The sequence below is a fragment of the Fulmarus glacialis genome, unplaced genomic scaffold (genome assembly GCF_000690835.1).
Source record: "Fulmarus glacialis isolate BGI_N327 unplaced genomic scaffold, ASM69083v1 scaffold12505, whole genome shotgun sequence".
NCBI classification, from domain to species: Eukaryota; Metazoa; Chordata; class Aves; order Procellariiformes; family Procellariidae; genus Fulmarus; species Fulmarus glacialis.
The window spans coordinates 4,191-16,427 of NW_009211268.1; the positions used below are offsets into that span (position 1 = coordinate 4,191).

Below are 12,237 nucleotides of genomic sequence, written 5' to 3' on the forward strand. Positions count from 1 at the left end.
GCTTTTATTTCCTTTCACAGCTTTAAGAACGAGCATGGATTTAAAAAATTTGTAGGCAAAGCCTGTAAAATTGATGTATAAATGAGTGGTGACAGAGGAATGGTGGGCTAGGTAATCTGGGGAAGATTTGGGAATAGATGACAAAAGTGAAAATAACCATGGCAGGGACATAAAGATAGGAAGCTAATATGAAATGCAAATAGTAAAAACATTAATGACAAGTGGAGATCAGGAATACTGGATTTTATAGTGTGTTAAGGTTGGAGGGACATTAGGAAATGGCAGCTATTTAAAAGTAATTAGTCATGAAGAAAGTACCCTTCTCATTACCTGGTTTCTTTTGGTTTTTTCAGAGCCGTATGGAGGATGATACAAAACCTGTTTCATTTTGAAATAACCTGCTCCTAGGAAATTTTGAAAACTATTTAGAGGTTTAGGTTTTGCATTATCTGATTTTTGGGAGCTAAAGTGCTCTTCTGTTTCACAGCTGGCCAGCTGCAGGGCTGATATTTGAATTCTGAAGTTTTTATGGCACTTTAATGTATTCCAGTAGTTTAATTAAGGCATTCTTTCCTAATATAAACTTCGTAAAGTGTGTGTTTCTCAACCTTTCTTAAACAGCCTTTCTTTCGAAGAGCGGAAGTGGTTTATATGACAATGCAGGTTGCGTTTGGGTCAGGATTTCAGTTTGGCTCTAGAGCCTACACTTGACCCAGTCTCCTGGTTGTTCCTGTGTACTGTGCTTCGATTTACATCATGGTGTGGTTTTGGAGTACACAAACTGGTTTACTTTTTTGTGAAAGTAAATTGAAAGATACGATCTCAATGCTGATGAGCATTCAGTCCACTGGGCTAGAGCAGAGCTAGTCTGAAACATTAGAAATAATGTCTCCTTCCCTCCTCCCAAATGTGTGTGCTGCCAACATCAGGTCCTCGGTACTGAATTTTGGTGAGTAGATGGTGATGAGTAGATGGAGACCACAGTGATTCAGGTTGTCCCCTTGCAGCCCATGGGAAGGCCACAGTGGAGCAGGTATCCACACTGCAGCCCGTGGAGGACCCCATGCTGGAGCAGGTGGATATGCCCTGAGGGAAGCTGCAGACCATGGAGAGCCCACGCTTGAGCAGTGTTTCCCTGAAGGACTGCAGCCCATGGAGAGGACCCATGCTGGAGCAGGGGAAAAGTGTGAGGAGATGTTATGGACTGACTATAAATGCCCCATTTCCCATCTTTACCAAAATTTCTTCACTGAAAGGGTTGTCAGGTGTTGGAACAGGCTGCTCAGGGAAGTGGTTGAGTCACCATCCCTGCAGGTATTTGAGAGAGGTGTAGACGTGGCGCTTAGGGACATGGTTTAGTGGTGGACTTGGTAGTGTTAGATTAATGGTTGGACTCGATGATCTTAAGGATCTTTTCCAAAAGAAATGATTCTATGATTCTGTGTCCCCTGGGGAGAAGGAGGGAGATAGAGGAGTTGGGAATGAAGGAGTCAAGTTGAGTCTGGGAAGAAAGGGGAGTGTAGGGAGAAGGTGTTTTAGTTTTTGTCTTTCTCACCATCCTCTTTTTTTTTTGTTGGCAATAAATTTAATTTTCCCCAAGTCAAGTCTGCTTTGCTTGTGATGGTAGTTGGTAAGTGATCTCACTTTAATCTCAACCTACAGCCTTTTTCATTTTATTTTCACTCCCTGTCCTGTTGAGGAGGGGGAGCGAGAGAACAGCTGGGTGGCAGCCAGCCAAGGTCAACCCACCACACTCATAATATCTAGTGCAACTTAAAAAAAAAAAAAAAAAAATTCAACCTTCTTTAAAATATGCTATTGATTTAAATAGTTCATTTTGTTTGTATTATGAACGTGAATAAGAGTTTAACTACTACATTTTGTGATCCAATAGTAGTACCTTGTTTTAGCAGATGAAGTTAAAACTCTTAGTCCACTGTCACCAGAGGCATACAAATCTACTTCTCCCTCCAGATCTCTAGTGCAGTGGTTAAACATTCTATAACAGGATTACTTGCCTGCTCCTGTCCTGCAATGCTTTGTTTGTCGTGCCAGCAGTGTTGTGCAGCACTGCAAAGAACAGGATTGGGAAACCAATCCAGCTGAATATTTTTCCTCCTGGCTGTAGCTGGGTATGTTTCTTGATCCAGTTTACAGCTCAACTCTGCAAAGACCTTTTGCTGGCATAACGGAAAGAATGGAGCAGCATGGTCAGGTGAGACATGCGCTGAAGTGGGTGTTGCTGCTGGAATCATATGTCAGGGAGTGGATGAAGAAAGGCTGTATCTATCAGGATGGTGTTTAGGGATCTGTAAGGTAGAGATGTGACTCTCTCGATCAGAGACTTCAAATACAGCCATGCACTCTTCTCTTTTAAGTCCCAGGCACTATAGTCAGTAAAATAATTTTTGAGTCAAACATCTTTGTATTTTTTTTTTTTTTCTTGATCTTCCCTAAGGAAGTTTTTCTGAGTTTTTCCACAAGAGCTTTTGCCTCACTGGCTAGAAATGTTTAGTTTTTATTTAAGTTTACTGTGAGATGACCTAGTTCTGTATTACATGACTCATGATTATACCTCTCTTTTGCCCTCTTTGCTGCTGCTTGGACAAATTGAAGAGTGCTGCAGCACCCAATTCCTCGGTCCTTTTACATGCAGAATAAATGTGATCCTTGGCAAGCTGTCTCCCCTGAAGTTCAGCAACCATTAAAAAAAATTCCAAAGATGTGTAACTTCTCTGTTTCTATGTGAAATACCCATTTACCAATCAATTTAAAAAACCCCCACAAGTATCACCCCTCAATCCCATGCGCCATAACTAGTTAGACGTTTTAAGCAAGGCAACAAAACAGTAACAGGTTATCTGAGCCCTTTTAATGCACCTACTCTTGAAGACTACCAAAAAAGTAGTAAAATGGTTCAATACAGTTCATAGCAGTGAGGCAGCCACTGCGAGATCATAGCTGGTACAATCTTTTTGAGTGTTACAGGTAATCAACAGATACCAGACATCGAAGTCTCAGTGTATACAAGAAGAAAGATAGCTTTCTCCTTGATGTTAACACTCCACATTGGGAACAAGGTCGTTGATAGAGGTGTGTGGGGGGAGAAAATGCATGGGTGACTTCCAAGTTCTTGTTTTGTAGAAAAATGGCATTTTTAGTTGTTGTTACCGTGCAGCAAATACTTTTTAACTGTAGAAAGTTAGTTAGAAAGAACGATTATGTTATACGAGGTGTGTTGTCTGGCAGTTGGAGTTGGTGCATGATGTTATGGGTTATAGGACTTGTCTGTGCCAGACCTTCAAAATTTCAGCACGGACTTTGTGGTCAAGATGTGGATGCTGCCTTAGTCATGAACCAAAAAAAACATTTAGTATAACATCAGCAGTTTCAGGTTTTTTGTTGTCAGTGAAGGCTATTTTTGGCTGTCTTGAAGAGGTGCTCATATCTCTGTGATGCTTTGTGCAGTCTTTGCTCCAAATGCATTGCTTTTCCAGCCTTAACTAAATATTTATTCCAACATTTGTGCATCAGGAAAATTTTTAATCATGAGGCCAGAAATCTTCCTAAGTATGTTTATAATCAAGGTTGGAAGAGGGTGAAGTGAGAAGCCTTCTTCGTTAGGAGAAATGATACACGAGATGATTTTGCTGGCATTCAGAGGGACCTTGACAGGCTGGAGAAATGGGCCAAGAGGAATCTCATGTAATTCAACAAAGGGAGAGGCTGAGTCTTGCACCTGGGGAGGAATAACTGGTACAAACTGGGGACAACTGGCTGGAAAGCGAATTTGCAGGAAAGGACCTGAGGGTCTCAGCGGACAACCAAGTGACCATGAGCCAGCGATGTGCCCTTGCGGCAATGAAGGACAGTGGTATCCTGGGCTGCATTAGGAGGAGCGCTGCCAGCAGGTCGAGGGAGGTGATCCTTCCCCTCCACTCAGCACTGGTGAGGCCACACCTGGAGTGCTGTGTCCAGTTCTGGGCTCCCCAGTGCAAAAGAGACGTGGACGGACCGAGTGTGTCAAGCAAAGGGTTGCAAATGCGTTTTAAGGGATCTTAAGGCATCTGGTATGAGGAGAGGCTGAGGGATCTGGTGGTCTTTAGGCTGGAGAAGAGAAGGCTCAAGGGGGATCTTACCAGTGTATATAGATACCTGATGGGGGTTGTAAAAAGGATGGAGCCAGGCTCTTTTCGCTGGTGTAAAGTGACAGGACAAGAGGCAATGGGCACAAATTGAAATACAGGAATTTCCACTTAAGCGTAAGAAGAAACGTTTTTGCTCTAGGGATGATTGAACACTGGAACAGGCTGTCCAGAGGCTGTGGAGTCTGCATTCTTGGAGGTGCTCAAAACCTGACTGGATATGGTCCTTGGCAACCGGCTCCAGTTTACCCTGCTTTGAGCAGTGGTGGTTGGACTATACAATTTCCAGAGGTTACTTCCAACCTCAGCTATTATGTAATTCTGTGAAATGATCAGACAAGAAGGCATTTCCTTCAGTTTTGCCTTTCCAACTGTTGATTTTTCTTCACTGCAGGTGGCTCAGCTGTTGGACACAAGTGACTAATAGGTTTATTGGCAGTAATTTCCAAAAGCATCCCTTCTGGAGGGGACAAAAATGGTTCTTTTTCCTCACTAATTTCAGAGTGATCTGGTTTTTTGGCTGGTTTTTTTTAAGGGTGAGTGACTGGGGAAATTCTGTGTTACTCCAACCTTTTAGTGCTCATTTTTATCTTGTGCTACAGACTGAATGCCAGTGCTTCTCTCTTCTATTGCTCAATTTTTTCCAAACAGCAGCAGAATTTGATTTTTTTTTTTTTTTTTTAAAATAAACTTGGGGCTGTTCACTGTATTCAGAATGCATGGATGGAAACTGTGACTGATCACTTTCACTCTGCTGTAGGAGTAAGTAGTCTTGAGAACTCAGTTTCTGTGGAAGGCTGGACAGAGCACGTGCTGGTGGGTTACCTCTGGTCTGTCTTTGGCACATTCTTTTCAAAAAAATGGACATATAAAGCAGTAAAACGCTTCAAAAATAGTGACAGATTTTCATGAAGCTAATTTTCATGAAGTCAAGAGAGCTTAATTTTTTCCTATATAAAACGGGATAGAGATAAGCACTTATCTCTTCCACTGTACAAAATGTGTAAGTCAAACCAATGGTTTTCAAACTGTCACATACAGTTGAACACAGTAGTCTTTGTTGCATAAGGTGTGTTGATAGTCTTAATCCAGACTTTCTGGATTTTTTTACATTTCAAATTGCCGGTGTATTTTGATATACGCATTTCTGCCAGTATATTTTGATATACGCATTTCTGACCCTTTAACTTGTAGTTAAAGGATTTCTCATTTTCTTTCTCTGATTTGTATAGATGGAAAAAACCAAACATAGCTTTCTCAGCTTTTTGTGCTGAGAAAAGGTAGAACATTTCAGGAACAGACTGACAACTGGAGATATGAGGCAAAGTCCATTATCTTTTTTCTCTTGGCCATATAGACTGATAGGATATCACTAGCAGCCTTTCTTTATTGTTAACTTTTTAGTATATGGTTCAAATTACAGTGGTGTGCAACAGAAATCTGTGTGGTGATGTAGCAAAGTTATTAGTCTTTCTTTTCTTTTTCTCCCCACAGGTATCAAGCATGATGGGACTATGTGTGATACTTGTCGACAGCAACCTATCATTGGCATCCGATGGAAATGTGCTGAATGCACAAATTATGACTTGTGCACAGTTTGCTATCATGGGGACAAACATCACTTGAGGCATCGTTTTTACAGAATTACCACACCAGGAAGTGAAAGGTAAACCATAATTTTTTCCCCGTGAAATTAAATAGGAACAGTTAATTGTGGTTAACTTTTAAACTGCAGATGTGGCTCGTGAAACTTGGATTAGGTAAGATAGTGGCTTGAGGTGTAGATTCTGTTACTGGTTCTATGCCTCTTTGTGAGGGAGGGTAGCTAGGGCAGATCTTTGGAGCTTGGAAAACATGGAAATTTCAGAAGGAACGGAGTAAAGAAAAAAGTTAGGATATGATTATTCAGTTTCTTTTAACCTCATTGCAGTCTTCCTAGTTGTTGTGTTAACATATAGCAGCTTTGAAACAAAGGCAATTATCTTTACACAATGTGTAATCACAAAATGATTTGTCAATGAATTCCTGAATGTGAAAGTTTAATTAGGTTCAAAAATGGTGTAGACAGATGGAGGGAAAATACCCTTCTTGTAGGCTATGAAAAACAGAATGATCTGGAGACAAAACCTCTGACTTGAACTGCTTAAACTGCTCACTACAGAAAGCAGAGAAAAGATGCTGTGAAGGGTTGTTCTAGCCTTGCCTTGGTTTTCATGTTCTTTTCTTAAGCACCTATTATTGTCCCCCAGCGAAGAACTCTGAACAAAATTGGCAGTTAGTGTGTTCTTGCATAGCTGTTCTTGTGTTCCTGACTTTAAATAACTTGTCTAAATCCAAAGCCCTCTCTGTCATGATTTATCTACTGGTTACGTGAGAACAGTGATATTTGCCTGTTACTAAATACTTGGAGAGCTATGGTAAAGCATTGAGTAAAGGCTACATGCTGTAGTATCACCTCTGTGATAACTCTCCAGAATGTTCTTTCATTAAATCATTGGAAGCTTTTTTTGTTAGATATGGTACTAGTTAAATGCAACGTGTGAGACAACACGTGTTTCTTCTTCTCGGAGAAGTAAGGATTACAAATATGTTGTAATTCAGTGATGTGCTTTTATCAGTGCTTTTACAGTTAAGGGAAGTGGTTGGAGCACAGAAACTGACTTCTTGTATTGTGTCTTGTAGGGACTGTGTTTATTTTCTCAATCGTTTGCCTTGAAGTTTAACTGTGGCTCAAATGCCCAGGTCAGTGGCTTAATCAAAAAGTAACTTCTGTTTTTTTGAGATTCATGCCAGCAGATCTAGGTACCAAATAGATATCATAAGCTTAGTGTCTCAATTATAATGTTCTAATGCAGAACAAGACTTAGAAGTTGAATCCAAGAGTAGAAAGTGCTGGCTTAGTGTAATGAATAGAGAATAGGTAACAAAATGCAAATCTGTTTTTCTATTTATTTCTTTTTTAAAAATCTCATTGCTTTTGAGAATGCTTGCCAGACTTTTTTCTTTTGTTTTGTTGGGTTGTTTTTTTTTTTTTAGCTGAAGAAGCTTCCTTGTAGTTTTAGGTGGTCTGTTCTAGTGTATAAACCATAACTTTTAGCTTTGGAGATAGATTGTATGCAATGTATAGAATTGCAGGAAATCTTTTGCATCTTGTCACTTTCTCCCTATCTTTGTTTAGTCCCCATTGAGCTCTGTTTTGCAACTCTTATCTAGAAGGCAGCTTCATCTGCCAAGGAGCTGTTTCTATTGGATCAAGCTTAGCTGAGAAAAATTGATTAAAGTTAGCTGTTTGAGGAAGGAGAAAAGGGCGTAGCAGTGCCATTGAATTTGAGGGATATCTCATAGGATAAATGGCAAGAGGCATCTGAGGATGTTTGGATGAAGGAAAGCATAAGCTCTACCTATTTTATTCTCGAGTCTGGGATATCATATGGGCAGCATACCAAAGTAATGTATGCTGGTTTTTGTCTCAGTTTTGTAGGTGTTGAGATCTTTCTAAAATGCTGCTATGAGCAACATACCTTTGTGTTTTTCTATCACTCTTTCATATTATTTAGACAAAAATGGCTAATATTTTCATGTGCTCTTTGCATTGATTAGAATCATAGAATCTAACAGTTTAACTTCTTCCTTGTCTGCCATCTGCTGGATGTTAAAAGTTTAGCAGGAGGATGATACACTTCCTGAAGAGATCAGGAAACATTCAGAATTTCAGCTGAAAAATACTTTTGTCTGGCAACATTTTCCTGGCTTGAAGTAAGAAATCTGGTTGCATGCAAACTGGTGGCTTTTGAGATGACTGAAAAGGCAGGAAGATGTTTGTCTCTTTGTTTTTATTCATAAGTTAAATACTCACGAACTGTTCTGTTTGGGCTTATCTACTTCAGTTCTGTTGAAGTCAGAGAGAAAGAAGAGGTTTGCTTTAGAAAAATAACGTATTATGACTGAAAAAATGGATGCTGATATATTGAATTAAATTTGCTAAGATATGCTATAAGACGTATGTAGAAAATAAACTGAGACATGGAGGGGAAGGAGATGTAGCTTTTACTTTATAGCATAATTCTGAGTAAAAATGGCAGGGCAATTTTTGGACAGTAATATTGGCCTAGGGTGCATCTAAGAGGAACAGAAATGTATTGTTTATATGACTCTGTATGTTTCTTTAATGATTTTAATAATATGACCAAAGATCTATATGTAAGTGCTTACAAGATTATTGCTGGTAGTAGGAAGTTTGGAGAAGAAATTATCATTAGAATTAAAAACTAATTATAAACATATAATAAATCAGATTTAGGAAGATCATGGTTTTTTGTCTTGTGGGCTGCTGTTCGAGTTGACAATTAAATGGATGCGATTCATGCACCGAATCATTCATTTTTGTTTCAAGATGCCTTTCTTTCCATCCCCAAAGATTCGTTTTGGACTTTCTTTATTATCTTGACATTTGTGGGTTCTTCTTTTAATAACTTCAGGGTATTGTTGGAGTCTCGTCGTAAATCAAAGAAAATTACAGCAAGAGGAATCTTTGCAGGTGCCAGGGTGGTGCGAGGAGTTGACTGGCAATGGGAAGATCAAGATGGTGGCAATGGGCGTAGAGGAAAGGTAAAGATAAGACTGGTTTAAATAAGAAGATACATTCCTGCATGCTCATGTAATGGCCTCAGTGGCCTTTCTAATTGTAGAGTAAAAATATCACCATAAAGGTTACTATTTTAATTTGCTGGACATTTTTAAATCTTTTTCTGTAATGCTTAAGCATTTAGAAAGAGGATGGCATGTATACTATGACGAGTTATTTTAAATATAAATTTACATTTTTACAATACCAGCACAAAATTTTTAGAACTACTAAATTTTTGTCTTGGTTGTTCTGTTTAAGACTGGCTTGTAACAACAGTAAGATCTTGGGCATATTTCAGCATTACTAGAGAGCTGGTATAAAAACAGAGCTCTCAGAAATAGCCCTTTCTGGTCATCACCGCGTTCTATAGTCTTATTGCTTGTGGGTCAGTACCTTTGTGTATCTCTTGCTTTTGGTTTTCAGTGCTTGCACCCTGGATTTTTGTTTTTCATCTAATAATTATAGAGACTTTTCCAGTTTAAAATTAAAAACTTTGCAAGTGTTGGATGTGGATATTATACTACTGGCATAGGACATTATATGAGTGTTTATTTGTTGTGTAATAAAAATATTTTGATTTATTGAAAATTGCATGGAATAATAACCTTTGCAAATTTTCTGCTTACAACTTACGTTTACCTTAAGAGCTAATGAAGGTTTTTTATAACTATGAACATACAGCAGGGAGTGTAAAATATACTATGACTTTTATCACCAAATATGAGATGTTCTAGAAGGAGAATTGGATGCCCCTATATCTTGTTGAACTGGTGTTTTTTGTTGTATTTATTTTTAGTACACTTAAGCAGCATTTAAAAGAAAGTGAAAAGTTCCTGAATAAGATATTTAGCCTATTTTTTATCCTAGATATTTATGGAAGCTTGAGGACTTTTGGGGATTTAATTTTGGATTTTATTGAGAGGAAATAATGAATGTAAATCTCTTAAAGCAAGGGATATTCAGATGCAGCTTTTTTCATCTTGATTATTTACCCCTTGCTGTGAATTTGGCAAGATGCTTTGAAATCTCTGAAACTTTGCAAAATGAGAGTCTTATCCTGCTTTATGTATTAAACTTGAATTAGTGGGTTTATTTGCAAGCTGAAAATATGTATAAATGCATATAGATGTTTTTAATGAGGAAAAGCAGATGATACATAGCAGAAACAGCTTTTAAATAAATACAAATAAGAATGAAGACAAATTCTGGAAATTGATTTTTTTGAATAATTGAAGTGTTTTCAGAATTTGGTGCATGATCTCATGATTTCAGAAATGTCAGGGAAAGTCCTTTTCACTCTCCTTCTTTTGTACTGTTGTTAAACAGATTGACTCTGGAAATAAAACTTTGTCTCCTAACATAGTGCACTGCCACCAGGCTAATGCAGGTTAAACCAGACAAATTGAAGCAATTAAAATAGTTTTCATCCTGTCTTTCTTAGTTAAATGCTGCTTGTAATAAGAACATGTCAAAGCATCATAAAATAAATTTTTACAGTTCAGATTTTTTTCTCTACTTATGTAGTTAGATTACCTATCAAATATACAAAAGGAAAATAGGCCTACAAAGTATATATTCAGGCTGCCATCTTATTAAGACACCTAGGGAACACTCGTATCAAACAGAAAACAGCTTCAGAATAAATTTTATTAAATTCAGTAAAACTGCTATATCCTGAATTATTCTGAAGAGATGAATAAGGTTTTAAGTTCAAATTGTGCTTCTAAGTCTTTGTTCTAGAAACAATTTTCTTATTTTTAACACTGAATAGGTAACTGAAATCCAAGATTGGAGTGCGTCGAGTCCACATAGTGCAGCATATGTTCTTTGGGACAATGGTGCTAAAAACCTTTACAGAGTTGGCTTTGAGGGCATGGTAAGTATAAAAGAACACAAAGGGTAAAATGCATGGTGGGGGAAGGGTAGTAAGAATAACTTGTTGTGCTTTATTATCCTGCTTTTGTAATACCTTTTGTCAGTTTGCATGCTATTAGTCAGGTCATAGTGAATACAGCTGTATGGATCATGCATATGTATTAGGAAGAAAGTCTGATCTGGGAATTTATAAAACATGTGAATAACTCAAAGTTAAGGGCTGGTTTCTGCCAGAGTATAGTAAATATTTACATTGCGTACATGATTATCTTACTGTGCTACTATTGTGCTTGAATTAAAATTCAGAAAAGAGAAAGAAGCTTAGTCATGAACTTTTTAAAGACCCTATTTCTTTAACTCCTGAGCTCTTCAGTTCACTTCAAATTTTGGTGTGATTACTGCAAAATTTGCAGTTTTTAAATTACTGGCAACAGTCAGAATCCTCTTGAGAGAAATTTTTTTGTCAATGGAAAGGTGTTGAATTAAGTTACAACCTTAATTTGCTTTAGCATTAAATTTTTCTTTTTCACTGCCTAGCTTCTACAGCTACTTCTACAGCTTTAGAGAGAAAATGGGTCAGACTAGCTGAAGTGCCTTCTGTTGCTGGGTTTTCTTATCCTAATGTGGGTCAGGGAAAGGTTACTTTGATTATCAACTGCTTATAACATCTTCATTAGCATTTTCTTTGCATGATTTTTGTTTGATGCTGCAGAGGAAAACCATGTTAACTTAACATTGAAGTGTTGTCAGATGTGTATCAGTAATAAAATGTTAAACAATGACTAGTCTACTTTTTTTGAAAATAAAATATTTGCCTTATAGCCTCAGTTGAAATAAAGTTTATTTTTATAATAAAAATTGAATACTAAATACCACTTTTGCAGTAAATACCTGTTTTAGTGTCAGGCTTAAAAAGACTAAACATTTTTAGTGCGGGTCACGTTTTCTGATGTATGAAGATGCTAAGGGTAAAATATAAGTCAGTATTGAATTATGTCCTTCATGGTCCCCCCCAGTTCTAAAGAAAATTCCTTATATACTGGCAAAAGGGAAAGTAAGTTATATGTAGTATTCTGTAGTATAATATTATTAAACCAATGGTTGGTATCTTCCCCCTTATATTTGATTGTGATGCATGGAGAAGGAGTACAATTGCAAAATCTAGGTAGAATGAGATACAGATCAACTGATTTTTTTTGTTGTTGCAATTTCAGTTACTATGTTAAAACTTGTGCACTGCATAGTAGGAGTGCTGTGGAATCGTCAACGATTCCTTCTGGCCTCAGAAAAAATACATTTAAGATAAATTATATTCTGTTCTTAAATAGTTTATTCCCTTAATAATATATTTATTATTTGTAAATCAACTGTATTCTGTTGCCAAAGTGTTGCCACATAAGGATGTGTTAAACATTTCTAGAATACTTGATTAACTACTGCAACTGTAAATTTGAATGGATAAGGATGACCCTTCCCACAAGATTTGTACAAATAAAAATATTTGGTTAATCATTTAATTAACAACAAAAACCTGTTAAAATGTTTGTGAAACTACATATATGTATATGTTATATATATATAGGATAATAT

At 37.4% G+C, this 12,237-nt stretch overlaps 1 protein-coding gene across 1 annotated transcript in view; it reads left to right on the forward strand.

Moving 5' to 3' along the window:
- Positions 1 to 5,601: 5,601 nt before the first annotated feature.
- The window catches only part of MIB1 (mindbomb E3 ubiquitin protein ligase 1), a gene marked incomplete at its 5' end in the record, with an annotated part of 68,901 nt that continues 62,265 nt past the window's right edge, over positions 5,602 to 12,237 (forward strand). Inside the window, 3 exons of the mRNA XM_009577486.1 lie at positions 5,602 to 5,811; positions 8,624 to 8,753; positions 10,544 to 10,648. Coding sequence (XP_009575781.1) covers positions 5,602 to 5,811; positions 8,624 to 8,753; positions 10,544 to 10,648 — 445 coding nt within the window. The remainder of the gene's footprint in view (positions 5,812 to 8,623; positions 8,754 to 10,543; positions 10,649 to 12,237) is intronic.